At 40.9% G+C, this 20,508-nt stretch overlaps 1 protein-coding gene across 1 annotated transcript in view; it reads right to left on the reverse strand.

Annotated features, from left to right (window-relative positions):
* Window positions 1-18,426, reverse strand: part of LOC139468262 (uncharacterized) — a 35,038-nt gene extending 16,612 nt beyond the window's left edge. Inside the window, exons 1-11 of the mRNA XM_071250108.1 lie at window positions 18,322-18,426; window positions 14,768-14,881; window positions 12,849-13,053; window positions 12,315-12,391; window positions 11,832-11,959; window positions 11,460-11,547; window positions 10,109-10,242; window positions 9,778-9,862; window positions 9,209-9,327; window positions 7,233-7,382; window positions 4,003-6,364 (exon numbers count right to left, since the gene is read on the reverse strand). Coding sequence (XP_071106209.1) covers window positions 4,003-6,364; window positions 7,233-7,382; window positions 9,209-9,327; window positions 9,778-9,862; window positions 10,109-10,242; window positions 11,460-11,547; window positions 11,832-11,959; window positions 12,315-12,391; window positions 12,849-13,053; window positions 14,768-14,869 — 3,450 coding nt within the window. The 5' untranslated portion in view covers window positions 14,870-14,881; window positions 18,322-18,426. The remainder of the gene's footprint in view (window positions 1-4,002; window positions 6,365-7,232; window positions 7,383-9,208; window positions 9,328-9,777; window positions 9,863-10,108; window positions 10,243-11,459; window positions 11,548-11,831; window positions 11,960-12,314; window positions 12,392-12,848; window positions 13,054-14,767; window positions 14,882-18,321) is intronic.
* Between the last annotated feature and the right edge of the window lie 2,082 nt (window positions 18,427-20,508).

The raw sequence follows: 20,508 nt of genomic DNA on the forward strand, positions 1-20,508 counted from the left end.
GATAGATTGCAGTTTCCAGATACCTTCTGCCATTTTGGTAAGGGGTGTGACCTTAGATAGATTGCAGTTTCCAGATACCTTCTGCCATTTTGGTAAGGGGTGTGACCTTAGATAGATTGCGTTTCCAGATACCTTCTGCCATTTTGGCTGCCATTTTGGTAAGGGGTGTGACCTTAGATAGATTGCAGTTTCCAGATACCTTCTGCCATTTTGGTAAGGGGTGTGACCTTAGATAGATTGCAGTTTCCAGATACCTTCTGCCATTTTGGTAAGGGGTGTGACCTTGGGTTAGATTGCAGTTTCCAGATACCTTCTGCTAAATTGGTAATGGGGGGTGACCTTAGATAGATTGCAGTTTCCAGATACCTTCTGCCATTTTGGTAATGGGGGGTGACCTTGGATAGATTGCAGTTTCCAGATACCTTCTGCCATTTTGGTAAGGGGGGGGGGGGGGGGTGACCTTGGATAGATTGCAGTTTCCAGATACCTTCTGCCATTTTGGTAAGGGGGGGGGGTGACCTTGGATAGATTGCAGTTTCCAGATACCTTCTGCCCTTTTGGTAAGGGGGGGTGACCTTGGATAGATTGCAGTTTCCAGATACCTTCTGCCATTTGGGTAAGGGGGGGTGACCTTGGATAGATTGCTGTTTCCAGATACCTTCTGCCATTTTGGTAAGGGGGTGTGCACAAGCTCCTTCCCAAATAATGCTTTCATAGTTTTTCAGCTGCCATTTATAGCAGTCTCGTGGAATTAATAGGGCGTTTGTGGGGCTGGCCCCTGACAAAAATCCTTGTGATAAAAGCTTTCATAAGCAGTTGTCATTATTAGCTGCCAAAGGAAATTAAATATACGTCTGTTGAAATGAGGCCGCAGTGCATGTAACTGCTCCTGCTGCATGCCATTGTAAAACTTCCATTTTCGAGCAATGCTGATGTCCAATTTCCAATGTTTCTAAATGGCTTTGATATCCAATTTCAACGTTTAATCATATTAAACAATGCAAAGTCAAACTGTCACTTTTCTGCTTATGTTTAGCTTTATCCCCTACTTTTCAAATAGCCATGCCATGGCGTGCCTCTGTATTAGAAACATTTAACAAGTATGGCCACAGGAATCCAGTACAATGCAAATGGTCCAAGGCCCTAACCACCTGTATTGGTGCTCACAGACCAAGGATCAAAGTTAGACTCAAACCCAGAGCTAGTGGAACTAGTCCAGCCAAAGGGGATAACATGAAGTGAGACAGGTTTTAAACCATTACCACTTTAGTGAAACCAACAAGCACGGGTATGGTGCTGAGAAAAACTTCAAACATAATCAGGGCAAAACTGGGTTTCCAATCCAAGATCAAAGGTATCTGGCATGCTTAACTCTGTATTGCCAAATGTGGCACCTTACTGGGCCCCTTTAGCGATTGCAGCCCTCTGAGCCACCTTACGCCACCCTTGCACCACCCTTGCACCTTTATTATTAGAATGACTACTGGTATTAATATTAGACATTGGAATAGAATCATAATATTAGACAGGTGATAATCCTTGATAAGAGAGAAACAGTAAGCATGCCAACCCCTAAATAGAAGAGCCAATCAACAAAGTGACCCATGAAAGAGTATGTAGATTCCAGTGTTATTTAAGAAAAAGAACTCCAACAAAACAGAACTTGAAATAATTCATAGATGTGGCACAAGGATTAAACTACATTCCAAAGTCAATACAAGAAACAGTGTTAGGTTGGTTAAAGGCTCACAAGATGAACTGAAGGAACTAAAGCTGACTAGAAAGCATTCATACATTAGGCAGACAAGCCAGAGGACCCTAGCATACCATGTACCTGAAGTAGCCAACAAAGCTTGTTTAAGCTTTACTAGAACTGGGAACCTGAAAAGAACAGGATTGGTTGCATATTTACTATCACTAACAAATTCCTATCACAGGCGCTAACGAGAACGCTAATGTGCTTTAGTGTGTGTGGCCGATTTTAGGCTGTCAAAATGCAGTCATAGCTGAACTATTGCTGAGCGTGGAATTAAACAACAAACAACAAAACTGCAGCAGTCTTTCAGCCATATTATAGAGAGAGCACTTTGTATGTGTACGTATGTTTGGACTCGAACTCTTTGTCTTAAGCTGCAGAGCAAACACAAATACAATCATACACTTAAATTCACGGCCAGGACAGTTAATGTAATAGTTTTGAACTCTAAAACAGATGAAAAACGTTACTCATATTTCAGTCTTAGTTCAAAGTAGAAAAGTTCATTTACAAATCTTAACGTAATCATACTTTATGTAAACAATGAAATCATAGACTACGTACTTCATTTTGTGAAAAAATATCCATTAGCATTGAGTTGTTGTTTTACCTGTTATTACTAGTAATTACGATGCATTGTGTCTCTCAACAAAACAACCAACATGGCATGCCTATGTCTATGTAAGCATCTAACTAAATCAAATGACACATGATTAAACCCTTATTATGACACAGGAGAAACTAGATCTTCAGATATTTCTCATCAAAGTACATCTCTTCAATGCATGAAATACCCCACAGGTATTTCTGACTCACCTACAAGCAATATTCTGAAAACACTAGTTGAAAAGATATATGCATATCTAATTTCCTTTAAGTAAATTACAAAAGGGAGATAACTCTAATGATCACCAAACATCATTTGTAATGATACAAAAAGGCTCAGTAATTAATTCATAATAAACAGTAACAAAAACAACATGTTCACATTCTTAGATATCAACAATAAAATATTTCTGTACCAATTGAGGTATTATTATAACCAAGAGGGGATATGCATGCATAGTTCTGACTCTTTTATCATGCAAAATATTTCCCTGAATCAGTTCAGAATAATTGTATTCTAAATGGTAAATATTATGTTAAAAAAGTGTGCCATGAAAATAGAAAAATCTCACCCATGCCTTATGTTTATCAGTATAAAAGATGAATTCTTAGGAAAACAACATAGATTAGTATTAGAATCCAAGCCACGGTTAATGAATAGACGAAGCATGCATACAACTATTTTTGTTCTAACCCATTCTATAATCATGCTGTTTCGTTTGCTGATGATCAAGATTTTTCATTTAACGAAACCTGACTAACTAGGGATCTTCATCTGACAAGGAAGTCACTTAAAACAGAACATCACCATGGTTACAAATAATTTAACACAACAAAAAATCTTCATCATTATCATCACTATCAAAATATGTTAACATGATGTTTATTTAGCTATTTTAGTATGTGTATGGATATGTATCTTTGACATATTCATTAACTGCATAACCCGATCGTCTAAAACGTAATAATAATCATAGTTTCAGTCATGGTTAACTTGTCACAAAGGCCATTAAATAGAACTGCAGAAATATATCGCCAGTGTAGGGCTAGAAGAGATCTTACAAAATCTCTGAAAAAAGAAGTACATCCATCCACAAAATATACATAATTGTCTTTATTTCATCTTCTATTACCACAGGTCAATGCCCATTATCGTCATGATGAGGAGGATGTAGATGACAATGATGACGATGATGATGATGAAAATGAAATGCTGTTAATAACACATTGCACAGTTGTGGAACCTAACAATGTTGAACACAAAACAATATTGATTTACTTTTTCCATTTCATTGATAAATAAATACTTTGTTTTCAATTAATGCTTTTAATTGATGAAAATACGAAGGGATTTTGAAAACCTACATTTAGCAGTGCACATCATTGTTATTTAGGATTATTAAGTATTCGAAACAGATAAACAATACACAATTAGTAGTTGTGGGAGAAAACTAAACACCAAAATTGTGCCATTAGTATCCCACTGTGCAATGTGCCACACCGAACCCATTGTTACCACAGACTGGTTACCATGGTTACAACATTGTGACGAGGAGACCCATTGATCTACAACAGCAAGCAGCAAATGAAACCAAAAAGGACGCAGCATGCTAGTGTTACGATTTGACCGAGAAGCATACCTGAATAAACAAAGAGTCGTCAGTCCGAGAGCCGGACGCTAAATCTTCCACTTTGTCATGCAATCCTGCTGGGGCTGTTTCAGTTAGGCGAGATTCAGGCTGGTTAGATTCTGGGCTCAGATTAGTATCTGAGTCGGAGTCCATGTCTACGTTATCAAATAATGAGTAAAAAGGTGTCCGGGTATTTTTTGTGTTAGTAAAGGAGTCGTGTATACTACGATTAGTGATGAGATCAGATACATATGAACGAGACGTCCGGCCTCGTTGTCGCTTTACCTCCGAAGTTGAGGCAGTCGAGAGACGTATGGAGGGATCACTAGTTCCGAGAATATCCGGGCTGACACTTTCAAGCGGAGACTGGATGCTGCCGCTGCTCCTGTAGCTGAGGGAGTCCCCATCCATCAACCAATCAGACATGTCAAAACTAGCCTTAGGAGTGTTACTAGTCCTATCACGGCCCACAATAGACTCGCCCATAAAATCGTCCCACTCAAAATTATCTTGAGAGGCGAACACATCGTCAAAGTGGGCATCAAATTTAAGATCTATGGAACTTGTATCGGAGGGTGAGGGCATCACGTCCTCTGGAATGGTTTCTAATGGCGGCCGTTCAAACACTCTTGGAGAACTGACACCTTTAGAGAGGTAGAGTTCACTAGCAAGTCTAAGGTCAAGATCCTCATCTGAATCTGTCACTTCATCACTTATGTTATCCTGGCGTTCATCCAAATTATCGGAATCATCGTCGTCTGCATCAAGATCTGTCACCTGAATGTGCCGTCTTCTCTCCTCACATACATAAGAACTGCCACTGTTTGAAGAGTCAGACGAACTATCGGATTCAGAGGAACTACTTTTACTTTCATCATCACTCACATATTCTACACATGTACCTACCTTCTCACCGGAGGGCGCTGCTCCATCAAAGGAACTGGGCGCATCTGCCAGCTCTGGGGAACTCACACACACAGCACTGTCTGACGAAGATTCAGCCCCACTTGTGTTTTCCTCATTAGAGTCTGATTTGACAGACTGATCTGCAGGAGTTTCATATCCGGATGTGCCATTGTCCAGAGCAAGGTCTGACGGCTTCACATTCTCACCTTTTGAAACAGGTTCATCCGCTAATCTCTCATTGGATTGGAATGTACTCGGAATTATACTCTCAGCCTGAAAGTTACGAGACGACACTAAATCTATATCATTAGAAAGAAAATTCTGTGGTTCTACATCAGTGTCACGTTTGGTGTCAGATGAAGCCGTCTGCTTACCTGCAGGATCAGCTTTGCTGTCCGGCTCATCAAATCCTGAGACAGGTGACTCTGCATCACCTTTAGATGAAGATTCACTGAGTAGTGATTGGTTTCCTTTGCCAGGCAACAGCTCAGCACTAGCATCTGGCTGAGATGACACAGGTTTTATCTGGTCTGCAATATCACCTTGCCCGAACAAATCTGCAAAAGGATCTTTATTGTTTGCAGGTGCTTGTTCTGGCTTATTCCCCTCTAGTGCTATGTCTGATGCAGGTGTGTTATGCTGATTTTGTACATCTTGGTGAGGTTCCCCAACAGCTTCAAGAATATCCAGACTGGATGCTGGCTTGGTTGGGGAAACTACAGGTTTTCCTCCCAACAAATCAAACTGATCAGATGACACAGGCAAATCCTCCTCCTTGTCTAATGCTCCCAGAAGATCTGCAGCTGTATCTTCCTGTGGCACATCAATCAAAACATCAGGTGTCTTCTCCTCTGATGGCACTGGTGAAGCTAAGGAACTGGAATTGCTTTTGGTTGAAGCTGCTAATGCTACACTGAATTCATCTTCAATTTTTCTACTGGTTCTCGACCCCGATCCTGATTTTTGTTGTTTCTGACTGACATCAGGTTCAGCTGGGGTTGGTGCCAGGTCCATGATGGGAGTGCTGGTCATGTGAGCAGGCAGTGTATGGCGAGAGGGTGTGGGTAACTGGGCCAGTTTGCCAGCCAAACTCGGCTGCATGTTGACAGTAATATGGTCACCATTGGTCACTGAGGTTGACATATTGTCCTCAATTTTCACTGAAAAGAGTTCCTCTGCTTTGGCAGGTTGATCGGAGACTGGTTGTTGGGGTTCAGGTTTCGGGTCCGGAACAAAGTTGCTGTCAAAGCTAGCTGATGCCGGTCGTGTCTGCTGCTTGTGCTGTGGTTTGGCCGCCACAATACGTGCCTCGTGGGGTATCATCTGGTTCCATTTCTTTTCAAAGTTCTCTGCCTTAGCTTGATCACCGGCCACAATTTCATACAATCTCTGTAGCAGACCATGGGCATCCTCTATGCTGGGTCTCTGACCTGGGTTTAGCCAACAGAACAGCATCACCTCCACTCTGAAAGTAAAGGAAACAATTGCAAACCACATACTCTGTGATAAACCTTCAGAAGAAAATGCTTGAATTGTGGCTCTGACAAGTATAAAAGTCTCAAGCACACAGACTTGTGTACCCAATTTCAAAGTTTTTTTCTCACACAATCTTCATCTTTTTATCTTACATTATCGAAGTCAAAATGCATCCAGACACTGTACTGCTTCACATCCATATCACAACACACGTGTTAGAGAAGTTAAGATGTGAGTTATCTCCCCTGGCCAGGTACCCGAGTCCTTAATTAAGTTTTGTAACCCACTGTTTTCCCACTGAGCCAGGTGATGAAAGCGTAATCAATCTTACATGTCATGACTTCAGTTGTGAGTATACTGCACATGGTCTTTCTCTCCCACGTTTTGATCAAATTCGTTTTATCCCGATGTTTTCTTATTATTTCTGATATTTCTTGCACTTAGACGGTTCGTAAGTTGGACAAAACACCCCTCCTCAGTTTTGGTTGAAAATGTAAAACCTTTTCCCTTGCTCCCAGTTTTACGTTTGCAACCAAAACCTCTGATACCTTTTTTATCTTAAAAAACACATTTACAGCCACCAATAAAGCATTTGTGATGAGTTGAGCACACAAAATAGACTTTCAACATCAAATCAAGTTGTGGTTATGTTGACAATAGGGCCAAATAAGTCCCCCAAGAAGTCAAAAGAGCTTTCTTTAAGGGGAATCTCATTTTTAAAAAGTACTTGGATTTGGATCATCATACCCAAATGGATTGGTTGATCACACTATCAACCACAGGTTAGCATGGACTAAACTTGATTGTGATACTGGCAGTCATTGTCCTCAATACACTATACACATATACATGCTCACATTCTGTCCTTGAACGGTATGTTGACGTCAGGCTCTGGGAGTTTGACCATGCGGTCTGCAATGACCGTCTGCAGCACCTGGTCGTCGGCCATGTTGCCATACGGCTGCTTGCCAAACATCAGCATCTCCCACAGCAGCACCCCGAACGACCTGAAGAAGACAGTCCTCATCATCACTGCCTTTCATCTGGGCGACTCAACATCATCTGAAGATGCCACTCATTTCAGACTAGCAGTTTATGTAAATTAACTTGGAGGAAAAAGTCATACATTTTCACTTGTCTTGCTTGCAGGACTTTAATTCACTAATTATGTGGGACAAAAATTTTGTCAGAAGCTAATGAAAATAAGTAAAGTTAGTTACATGGTTGCCCTGCGCCATGACTGGAATTTATATATACATTTTTTGTTACTGAAAGCCCAGGCAAGTCTAGATCAAACTAAACCAAGTCTAATTTCCTCAATTCCACATATGAAAACAGCTGAAGTGGAAAGGTTCTTTTTAAGAACAAAAATATATAATTATTTTTAAAAAATGTCTCCATTGACTAAGTGTTAGTCTATGAAACCAGCAGAAGAAGAACGGTTCTTTCGAAGAAAAAAAAACATTATTATTGAAAAGGAATCTTTTGATGACTAAGTGATAGTCTATTAACATGGCTGAGCAATCTAGCAAAGGATAGGGTTTGGCTGTGGGAGTAACTAGTTCAGACTAACAGTCAAAACTATCGAGGTCAAGTACATATTATTTGAACATTTGTTACAATATGCTCATCAACGTTGAAATAGTATAAAAACCAAAGATGACTTGATTATGAAAACAAGCACTCAAATCAAGCAAGTCACCGAGCCTGATCCATTAGTTGCATCATGCGAACAGTTGCTGGGGACCTATTCTACCCTGGAATCACCATCGGCTTACTTCTAGTACACCAAAAGGTAAGTAACGGAAGATAACACACACATTAACACTAAACTCTGCTGGAAATAATGCCAAATACTTGATTGGACAAGTGATATCAAAAGCTTGTGGCAGAAACTGTTACATAACTTGACATACAGCTTTAACATGAACCATGAGACTAGGTTAAACATTGGGTTAAAACAATAGATTTCCCCATTTACACCAAGAAATGAGATACTATGTGTAAATATTTCATTAGTTTGTTGCACAATCCATTGTCCTTGACAACTCGATTGTCCTTGTTTTTTCCATTGTCATGCAGCTGATGAGGACAAAGTTCACTAATCAGCACCGGTGGGGAGGCAGCAATTTATCTGTTTTTACAGTACATGAAATTTGGGCAGTGGTTCTAAACTGACAAGCATTTAAGTATTAATCTCAGCCACCATGACTTTAGTCATTAGTCCACAAATGCACAAATCAAGGCTACACTCAGGTGCTAATGCTAATATAGGTACAACTAGTCACAGTATTCATTCAAAAAATATTTGGCGAAGTGCAAATAAGGGTTAGTAACACTAATATAGGTAAAACTAGTTATCACTGTATTTCATTCAACAAATATTTGGCTGTGTGCTATTATAGGTACAACTAGTTATCACTGTATTTCAATCAACAAATATTTGGCTGAGTGCTAAAGGGGTACAACTAGTTATCACTGTATTTCTATATGCCTGTGTGCTGACATAGGTACACAGTGCTTGGATAGCATTGCCTGAAAAGAGGTGAGTACTGCAGAACTAAATGTTGCAAGATGTCCATAGGGAGGACCGTTACAGTAATGCTTACATTATTTGCACAATAGTATCTTATCATCTTTACCTTGAATAAAGGTAAGCATTATTTTGAAAATTATGGTTTAAATATATGAAAGCAAACATACCGAAATATCTTACTGTCCTGATCCCTGAATTGATCTCTTTACCTTATAAACAATTTGAGACTCACCCAATGACACATCACTGACCAGAGACTTGAAGACACTGTAGGTCCATCATGCACATCTCACTCACCAGATATTTGCCTCCCTGGTGATGACAGCTGTTTGCCAGTTGCCTGACTGCTGACTGAGGGACTCTGGAGCCATCCACCTGATGGGGAGACTCTCCTTCCCACTGATGAAGTAGTCATCCTGTCAACATCAACATCATTGCTGTAGGTCTTTGTTACATGTACATCAGAAAGTGTCATCTAACCCCCATGGCGTGGGACTGTTGTCCAAAATATTGAACACTGGTTTGTCCGGTACAGACTTGGCTGTTATACAGCTGGAATATTGCTGAGTGTGCTGTAACAGACAACTAACGGGTGGTCAGGCTCTCTGACTTGGATGCATGTCATCGTATCCCCATTGCGTGGATCGATGCACGTGATATCAATCACTGGACTGTCTGGTCCAGACTGGATTATTTCCAGACTGCCATCATATAGCTGGAATATTGCTGAGTGCGGCGTTAAACAACAAACAAACACTCTCTGCAACCAATGTTGCTTAGCTTTGTCTGATTTGTGACCTGTGTGCTGTGCACAGGATCCATACTACTATGTTACATGATTATGAGAACACGCTGTTTAAACATACCTTGAACACATCCTCGGATATCCCATAATCCCCTATTTTGACCGTGTAATCTGACATCACCACACAGTTTCGGGCTGCAAAATCCCTGCAACAAAAATGTTTTGTTATAACATTGAAAGTGTTACAGAAAGTAAAAATATATCATAAGCTTCCTTGTAAATTTGTTCAATTCTATCAGGTATGTTGTTTTACCATTTCACTGCTGATTGAATGAGAATGAAACTGTGATGGAAACATACAAAAAGTGACATAAAAAATACATGTTGGTGTACATGTGCACCATGAAGTTACATTAACAGCAAAATATGGATTCAAACTCAGGAACACTTACTGGTGTATGTAACCATGGCGATGTAAACAAGCCAATCCACTCGAAGCATCAATGGCAAACTTAACCACCTGGTAGTTCTGCATCATAACTTCAGCTCGATCCTTCAGTTTCTTCACACACGTCTTGAGGTCACCCTACAGCACACACACACAATGACAAAGTGACATACTCAACCACTGAAACAGCGATGCAGCCAGCTAACCAAAGTCAGTCAAAGGTATCAGGAGGGCTTTGCAGAAGTAATGACCTAATTCAATATTATGAACTGGTTTAAGTTATTACTGCAGAATTCAAAAAGCGGCTTCTAGCGCCACCTTTGTTTGGTTGATCCTATTGAATATTTTAACTTCAGCATGCCTCGCTGAAGATTTTGTAAATGTAGAGCTGAGGTGCCATGCGTCCAAGATTATTGCACTTACATGCATGTGTGGGTTGGTGTGGGTGTGTGTGTGGGTGGGTGGGGGTGGAGAGAGAGAAAGAGAAGGGTGTGTGTGGCTGTACTAGTCCTGACTGATTTAAAGTGCTAGCTCACTGAGATACCATGCCGCATTTTTAACATGAATACCACACTCTGACACGGTAATATACTGACTCCGAGCCGACCAGTCCACATTTTAGCCCCTTAATGGCGAGCGCCAGACAGGGTAGCAACAAGTACCCCGGACTATTCGGTCTTGTAAATGTAGATGCTAATGATGCACCATGAGGTAGACAGAAAAGAACATTAGGTTGAGATGGGGCTAAAAGTGTGGCCGATGCAGACAAAATGAAGGATGTAGAAGGGTGCAACTTTAATATCAAATATCATTTAGAGCAAGTGACAGAGACTTTGCCTTGAACAGTATTTCAGCCACATCATGGCATGTCAGCTTCATGAAGAACAACGTTCCAGACGATGAGGTCTTAGATATTTACTACTGATAAACAAAGAGTAGCAGATTCAGCCAAATCTTGGTCAATGCTTAATGGTTTCTTACCTGACTTAGGACATCTTCCTGGGTCAAGGGCGTTCACTGACCATAAAAGTCCAGTTTCCACCCTTGCCCATGTAGGCTAGAATTATTGAGTTACATTTAAGCTTGACTTACGAGTCTATGCATAGTTCAATTAAAATAGCTTAACGAATTTGACATCCGGTTCCTAAACAGCTGCGCAGATTATGGTTGATTGAAGGATTTGCAAAGCATGTGTACCGACAACATAGCGTCAACAGATATTTCCAAATGGACACCAAGTTTTAAAATAGAACCATGGTCATCAGCGTGATAAGCTAACGCTTCATCCAGTGGGCTAAGCCACTACTCATTTATACCTCTACCCAGCTGTAACAACTCTTATCTATGATACATACCATCTGAGCATACTCCAGAATCATGAGATAGGGGGCGCTTTCAGTACATTGCCCCAGCAGACGCAGCACATTGGAGTGTTCCAGTTCCCTGTACAGATGCCATCATCTCAGTCATAATGTACAAACCATACTAATCACAATGAGGCTCAAACAGTAAAAGTTTTGTTTTCATGGTCCACATAATGAAGAAAACAAACATTTTGATTATCTAGTAGAACACCTTTTGACAAAACACCAAGGAGATTGTCAAAAGTTAGTTCATTCTGCTCCAAAAACAAATCAACATTTACATCTGAGTCTTTCAAGAAACAAAACATTAAATACTCATAAGATTCCAATTCTGATTAAAATGAGTTGTTAGGAAATCACTACCTGTAAGGTACTACATCCTCAAGGAAGAGTTTCTTCTCCGAGTTAGATGCATCATCTCTCAAGACTTTGGCCACGACGCGACTCAGAGGAATCCCTGTTGTAATGTGCTCTGCATCGGACTCCAGTACCTACACAACAAGTGCAGGTGAACGAGAATACAAAAGTGAGAAAATTCAAAAATAAAATTAAAAAAGATCTAATATCAAATTGTATGTCTATTCTTTGCTTCTGTGTGAACAATATGGGCAGCAGCCATTCCACATTCAATGGGAGAATCCATTTTCATTGATCAGAGGACTGTGGTGGAGTTGCTCTTTGTGTTTTCATCATCGGCCAGGTCAACTGGCTCACGAGCAAACCTACCGCCCCTGCTGTTGTTATTGACTGTACGGATTATGTTGATCCTCCGGTTCAATTATAAGGTTGTGATATTTCTTGTTTGTTTAACAGGTGTTACTACTGTTACCTGCTGTTTAAACATACCTGTCCAAACCATCCAGTTCCAATTTCTTTCAAGTAGGTCAGCTGTCGCCTTGGGAAAGGGTGAGGGTTATTTATTACTGAAAGGTACAGAAAATATTCGTCAAGTTTGGGGATGGAGTGTGTGTGTCAAGGGTCAAGTCAACACATCACTTTATATAGTGTTCAAATCAATTTTAAAGTGCCTTTCAAACATAATTTTATTAACATCCAAATCTTTCAGACATTTTGGAGACAAATCTGGCGATGTACTACAATATGAAGTATCCTGACATTGCGAAACATAAACAATCAACCAGTTATAACCAGCTACATTTTATAATTAATAATTTTGGGCAATGCTGAGAGAATGTTGTTTTACTCCAGTCAATATACCAGAAATATTCACTTCCTTGGAATCCTGATGAATGATGAAAGGGGAACTATTCTGGCATCCCCACTGGGGCACAAGTTGGCAACTATCCTGCCCCAGAACCACACTAGGTGCCACGACCTGCCTAAACCCTCCCTGGGAGAAACACCCTTGACCTGTCTTACCCACAAGCTTGAAGGCTGCCTCTTGCTTCGTCTTCTCCACACATGCTATCTTTGGCTTCCTGGGTGTGGACTCGGCCAGCAGCTCCGGTAGGGGTTCGATCTGAATGGTTGTTGACATTGTCTGATCTCTGGTGTCCACATCTTGACCCATGGCGAAGCCAGGGTTGATTCTCGCTTCCATACGAGAATCCTCATTTTCAAAAGTCTGAAGTACATCCATATCACCATATTAAGATCGAGCAAAAACTCATCACTAATAATTTCAATTGTATCAAATACTAAAATGCAAACTGGTACCATTACAGTGAGTGAGTTTAATGCCACTTTGAACAGTATTTCAGTAATATGGTGTGTAATCCTGATGTGGAAAGAAAGCCTAAGTTAAGTGATGCAGGCCTTGGACATTCACTACTTGGTAACACCCACGAGCATGCATCTTCCCAAGGCAAGAGAGTTAACTGACTATAAAAAGTCCAGTTTCCACCCTTGCCAAACTAGGCTGGAATTTTAAGTTTTATTATGGCTGTACTAATGAGTCTATGCATATATAGTCCAATCAAAATGGCATAACGAAATCAACCAACAGTCGATTGCTGGATTTGTAAAGCATGTGATTTGTAAAGCATTTGATGCACTTCACGAAGTAAGACATTTATAACAATCTAAATCATTATGGAATCTGAAAGGTCAAAAGGAGGGACATGGAAGGGACATAACCTGTAATTGCCACTGGTGGCGCTACGATCGAGCCCAGAATTCCAGGACAGTTCGGTAAGGGTGGAATCTCTTACTTTACCTTGATTCGGGAAGATGATGAGCATGATAAGAATCAAGGCAAAATTGGAATTCAAGCTTGAGACAGGTTCCTGGCATGCTGAAGGGAGACAACTCTGCACAGCAAACTGCAGCACCTAAACAGCTAAACTTGTGGGCGAGCGGTCTGTAACTATTCACTGTCAAGCAGTTCACAGTCTTAACCTGCTTACATTAAGACTGAATGCATAGTGTTACACCCCTCTTGAGTGAGGGAGTTGGGTTTACACTGCCATTAGCACTATTCCAGCAATATCACGGCAGGGACACCAGAAATGGGCTTCACACATTGTACCCATATTGGGAATCGAACCCGTGTGTTCGGCGTAATGAACAAACACTTTAACCACTGGGCTACCTCATCACTCCCAGACCCTCTTGAGCCAGCTCGTCAACAGTGAGTGAGTGAGTTTGGTTTTACGCCACTTTTAGCAATATTCCAGCAATATCAAAGCTGGGGACCCAGAAATAGGCTTCACACATTGTATCCATGTCAGGAATCGAACCCAGGTCTACAGCGTGACAAGCGAACACTTTAACCACAACGCTACCCGACTGCCCCTACAGGTAGAGAGGGTGTATGCATGTTATGCTTATGTAGGTCATGACAATGAAACTGACTATGCTCCCTTGGACACACGTTTCCCATGAGACTATTAAGAGGTCGGTGGGACATGAAGATACCAGAATTCTGAGCAGAGACACGCACATATCCATCAGAACTACTTGTCACGGACCACCCGCTACCCCTTTCTTCATAATGGTATGCACCAGTGGGTGCCCCTCATACATAGTCATGCAGGGTTAACTGTCAGGTATCTCAACTTACCCTGGCTTCCCAGTAAGTATGGAGTTACTTTCTTGTGATTTCCTTGTTGGTTTTACCAGAATACATTTCAGAAAAGCTATTTTTCGGTGTGACACTATTGTAATTCCTTTTTGTATTCAGATTCCATATTCTTGATAAAACATGTATTCATATTTTTCACACTAAGGTTCAGCAAGTACATGTTGCTATATATCATACTGGACAAAATGTATCGGAATTAACCACATCAGTAGATTTTAGTCTCCTAAACTAAAGCAAGGTTGGATCAACTTGTTACCTTGAAACCCTCTTTTTTCCTCAGGCAACCCAAACACTTGATGAGCACCACCACCAGCAGCAGCAGTGGCGCCACCACGGACACGGCGACCACCACTACCATGTCTCACTTCATCTGGAATAACAAGAAACGATATCAAACACTGTCAGGACAATATTCAACACAGTGAGAGCAGTGGCGCCACCACGGACACGGCGACCACCACTACCATGTCTCACTTCATCTGGAATAACAAGAAACGATATCAGACACTGTCAGGACAATATTCAACACAGTTAGAGCAGTGGCGCCACCACGGACACGGCGACCACCACTACCATGTCTCACTTCATCTGGAATAACAAGAAACGATATCAAACACTGTCAGGACAATATTCAACACAGTTAGAGCAGTGGCGCCACCACGGACACGGCGACCACCACTACCATGTCTCACTTCATCTGGAATAACAAGAAACGATATCAGACACTGTCAGGACAATATTCAACACAGTGAGAGCAGTGGCGCCACCACGGACACGGCGACCACCACTACCATGTCTCACTTCATCTGGAATAACAAGAAACGATATCAGACACTGTCAGGACAATATTCAACACAGTTAGAGCAGTGGCACCACCACGGACACGGCGACCACCACTACCATGTCTCACTTCATCTGGAATAACAAGAAACGATATCAGACACTGTCAGGACAATATTCAACACAGTGAGAGCAGTGGCGCCACCACGGACACGGCGACCACCACTTCCATGTCTCACTTCATCTGGAATAACAAGAAACGATATCAGACACTGTCAGGACAATATTCAACACAGTTAGAGCAGTGGCGCCACCACGGACACGGCGACCACCACTACCATGTCTCACTTCATCTGGAAAAACAAGAAACGATATCAAACACTGTCAGGACAATATATAACACAGTTAGAGCAGTGGCGCCACCACGGACAAGGCGACCACCACTACCATGTCTCACTTCATCTGGAATAACAAGAAACGATATCAAACACTGTCAGGACAAAATACAACACAGTTAGAGCAGTGGCGCCACCACGGACACGGCGACCACCACTACCATGTCTCACTTCATCTGGAATAACAAGAAACGATATCAAACACTGTCAGGACAATATATAACACAGTTAGAGCAGTGGCACCACCACGGACAAGGCGACCACCACTACCATGTCTCACTTCATCTGGAATAACAAGAAACGATATCAAACACTGTCAGGACAAAATACAACACAGTTAGAGCAGTGGCGCCACCACGGACACGGCGACCACCACTACCATGTCTCACTTCATCTGGAATAACAGGAAACGATATCAAACACTGTCAGGACAATATATAACACAGTTAGAGCAGTGGCGCCACCACGGACAAGGCGACCACCACTACCATGTCTCACTTCATCTGGAATAACAGGACACGATATCAAACACTGTCAGGACAATATATAACACAGTTAGAGCAGTGGCGCCACCACGGACACGGCGACCACAACTACCATGTCTCACTTCATCTGGAATAACAAGAAACGATATCAAACACTGTCAGGACAATATACAACACAGTTAGAGCAGTGGCGCCACCACGGACACGGCGACCACCACTACCATGTCTCACTTCATCGAGAATAACAGGAAACGATATCAAACACTGTCAGGACAATATATAACACAGTTAGAGCAGTGGCGCCACCACGGACAAGGCGACCACCACTACCATGTCTCACTTCATCTGGAATAACAGGAAACAATATCAAACACTGGACAATATACAACACAGTTAGAGCAGTGGCGCCACCACGGACACGGCGACCACAACTACCATGTCTCACTTCATCTGGAATAACAGGAAACAATATCAAACACTGGACAATATACAACACAGTTAGAGCAGTGAAGTAGGCAGAATAAAAACGAGGGTCTGGATTAAAGCATGGAGTAAACAGAATGAACACAAGGGTCTGGATGAAAGCATGAAGTAAACTGAATAAACACGAGGGTCTGGCTCAAAGCATGGAGTAGACTGAGCGAACAAGGGGGTCTGGCTTAACATGGGCTTAAAGCATGGAGTAGGCAGAACAAACAAGGGGGTCTGGTTTAAAGCATGGAGTAAACAGAATAAACACAAGGGTCTGGCTTAAAGCATGGAGTAGACAGAACGAACAAGGGGGTCTGGCTTAAAGCATGGAGTAGGGTGAAAGAACAAGGGGGTCTGGCTTGAAGCATGGAGTAAACAGAATAAACAAGAGGGTCTGGCTTAAAGCATGGAGTAGACAGAACGAACAAGGGGGTCTGGCTTAAAGCATGGAGTAGACTGAACGAACAAGGGGGTCGGGCTTAAAGCATGGAGTAATCAGAATAAACACAAGGGTCTGGCTTGAAGCATGGAGTAGACAGAACGAACAATGGGGTCTGGCTTAAAGCATGGAGTAGAAAGAATGAACAAGAGTCTGGCTAAAAGCATGGAGTAGACAGAACGAACATGAGGGTCTGGCTTGAAGCATGGAGTAAACAGAATGAACATGAGGGTCTGGCTTGAAGCATGGAGTAAACAGAATGAACATGAGGGTCTGGCTTGAAGCATGGAGTAGTGAGGATAAACACAAGGATCTGGAGTTGTGGGGAGAAGTACACCAGTGTAATAATATAAAACACTTAGAATGAGAGGGACTGACACAGGTTGACATATGCAAGGTGTCTGAAAAAAGAAGGGGTGCGCACCCGTCTGAATCCATCAGTGACCTTGTGAGAAAAGTCAATTAAAATGGGGATCAGGTAGTTACACTGACATCATGTGATTTGGCTGAATTGTCATTGTAGCAGCATATATTATTGCTGACTGCGTCGCAAAACATTCATTCACTCGATCATGACAGCCTGTGAAATAATCCAAACTGAAACACACAAGTGTGAACCATGCTCCTGGTCACCTGTCCATCTGCTATCTGCACCCAACATCCATTGTGTTTTGTACCATTGATGTTGGCCCTCAGAAGAAACATGGGCCCTTGAAATCAACTGCACTAGCATTTGCACACATCAAAGCTAACAATAAAACTTAAATAATTAAGTTGAATCAAGAGTTCTTATTTCGGAGACAGTTGATGATAAACATTGCGAAACAATAAACCTTACTTGGATCACATTTGCAAATCTGTCAGACCCACCCACTGCAATCAATAGCGGATATATGTAAATTAGGTCACGTTGAAAAGGTATAAAACTCAAACCCGGAACTAACGAAAGTATTTTGGATCTTTCACCTACATTCTTGCACAATAGCAACAGATCATGACAGAGTTCATTCGAAGCACAACGGTTGACCTACACCAAACATATGTATCTACGCAATATCATATATTTTGCACGGATTAAACAACAACTATTGCGCCAACATCAAGTCCAAAGCGAGAGTACACCTTGACACAATGGGGGGATAAGATTCAAGTGTGCTAAAAAAGAAGTGATCAGATAAGGACTTTGGTGCGGTGGGGTGTGTATCCAAAACGTTGTTTACAAACTATCATCATGACTTACGTCATAAAGAATAATGTTTTCGTCGTGTACTGCACGTGTGCATTGTCCATGCGGGAGGCGTGTCCCTATCGGGTAGATCACACACGCGCACCTGTCACCGTCAAATGTCACGAGGGCTTTATTTTGGGTAGGACCCAACATCGACACTTCCTAAAAACTGATTACACTTACAAATGTCGGAACCGACCTTCTGTTGATAATCGTATTTAGTTTCTTTGCGACACAATCATCAATATTGATACCGGGGATTTGATTTTAGAAATTGTGTTGTTTCTGTACAATCAAGAAAACATCTTGATAATTTAAAAGAAGATAGGTGGTTATTTTTAAATTAAATTAATTTTGCATTCACAGCAGCATTATTGAATAGGTTACAACACGTGTACGTTGTCGTAACTTGAACACAAAATTTAAAATAGTTTCATTGTTACTTGATGTAAATCAAAATAAGTTTTACTCCATACAGAACTGTAAAAAATATATGTTAACAACTCTATATTAGCCAAAACATTTACTTTTTGTATAACAACATCCATGTAAAACTATGCACGCATTTTGGGGGTTTGCCAAGAAATCAGAAATATTTCTTGTGGCCAACTGCTTATTTACACTGAACTATTTGGATGTTGTTCGGATACAGAATGCAATTCCATCATGTTCATCCCTATTGTATGTCTAAATATACATTAAATTTACAAATAAATCATCGGTGTTGGGCGACGTGACCAGATGTAGGTCGTACATTCCTAGAATAATCCATGCCTATTCATGTTGATTATAACCATCAAAAAAAAGAAAACGTATCAAGATTTATCAAATGATCGTGAATAATACACTAGGACATGGTTTCAGGTGAGTGACTTTTCTAAACACTGGGTGATTGGTATCCAAAACGTCTTGAATATTTGTATTTAATATTAGTGATGGTATACCACAATGTCCTATCAACATTTCCTAAAATGATAAAAATGATCTTATGACATTTTTCTCCAGCAAAATCACTGTATGGATTTTTTAATTTGAAAGTGGAATATATACCACTCAGAGTTTGTTAAGGAACATCCAATTCATTCGTATTACCACAGTTAATCTGTCATTTCACGACAGTTTATCTTTAGTAGTATGCAGAATTTGGTGGTCTTTAACTTTTTGAGGATTATATATCCATATTTCTTGGTCTCTGTAGATTTTTCTTTTACTATTGCTGCACGTGCTTCCTCGTGGTGTGTGGCCATGAACTACCGTTAATATACAAAGGGAACTTGTTATCTGGAACAAAGCAAACACCGTCCCCTGTTACATTCTACAGAGCACAGCATCTTCCATCAGATTGTTACATTGGGACAATTTCCACGACGGTCCGAATACCCGTGCAGTTTCAATATATGTCCAGTCGTTGTTATTAGTGATTAATTGTCTTGTGGCTGTATATTCAGGGAAACCACTGTTAGATTGACAGACTGTTATATATCCTAACAGTTGAGTTAACATACAAACACAGTGATGTTTGGATCGAACTTGCCAGAAGCGTCAGTTTGCACGGGGAGCCTTGCCATCCCTCTGTTTTGTGTCAGCGTGTTGCTTATATAATCTATGTGTACATTTTGGATGCAATCTTATCACAATCAGATCATTTACTCCGATAATATACTTATCGTTTCGGAGGTAAAAGATGTCATTGAAATGTGATTTTGTTGTTGTTGGATGTTGTCTATTGGAGTTAAGAAATAGGAAAAAAAATGTTCTTTCAATACTGACTTTGGAAATAAGATTAGGCCTAATTCTGATTATGATAATGTTATCTGGTTATAGCCATGACAGTCCTACACAAAGCATTTATAGACAAACAGCACACAGTGAGAGTTAGTACGTCTTTACTTTTCACACTGAATTGTTTTACGCGTGGGCCTATATATGTATGTTTAAACAGTTGCAAATACCATATCTTTACGCGTTGTGAAGACCGATTATTAATTGTGAAAACCCCGAACGACGTCTATGTAGAATTAGTCGTGAAGATAATATTACTTTACGAAGTCGAAATTCATGTTCGTTATTTCGTAAACAATTTGAAATGGCTTGATCATGTTATTGGAGAAGACCTTTTTATTGGAAATATGAAATGTTTTTATCGTGCAGATTAAAACAAAACGCGTTTAGGTTATCTCGTTACATAGAAAAAATGCG

This window comes from Haliotis cracherodii, unplaced genomic scaffold, assembly GCF_022045235.1.
Source record: "Haliotis cracherodii isolate W230 unplaced genomic scaffold, xgHalCrac1.p SCAF_2, whole genome shotgun sequence".
Lineage (NCBI taxonomy): Eukaryota > Metazoa > Mollusca > Gastropoda > Lepetellida > Haliotidae > Haliotis > Haliotis cracherodii.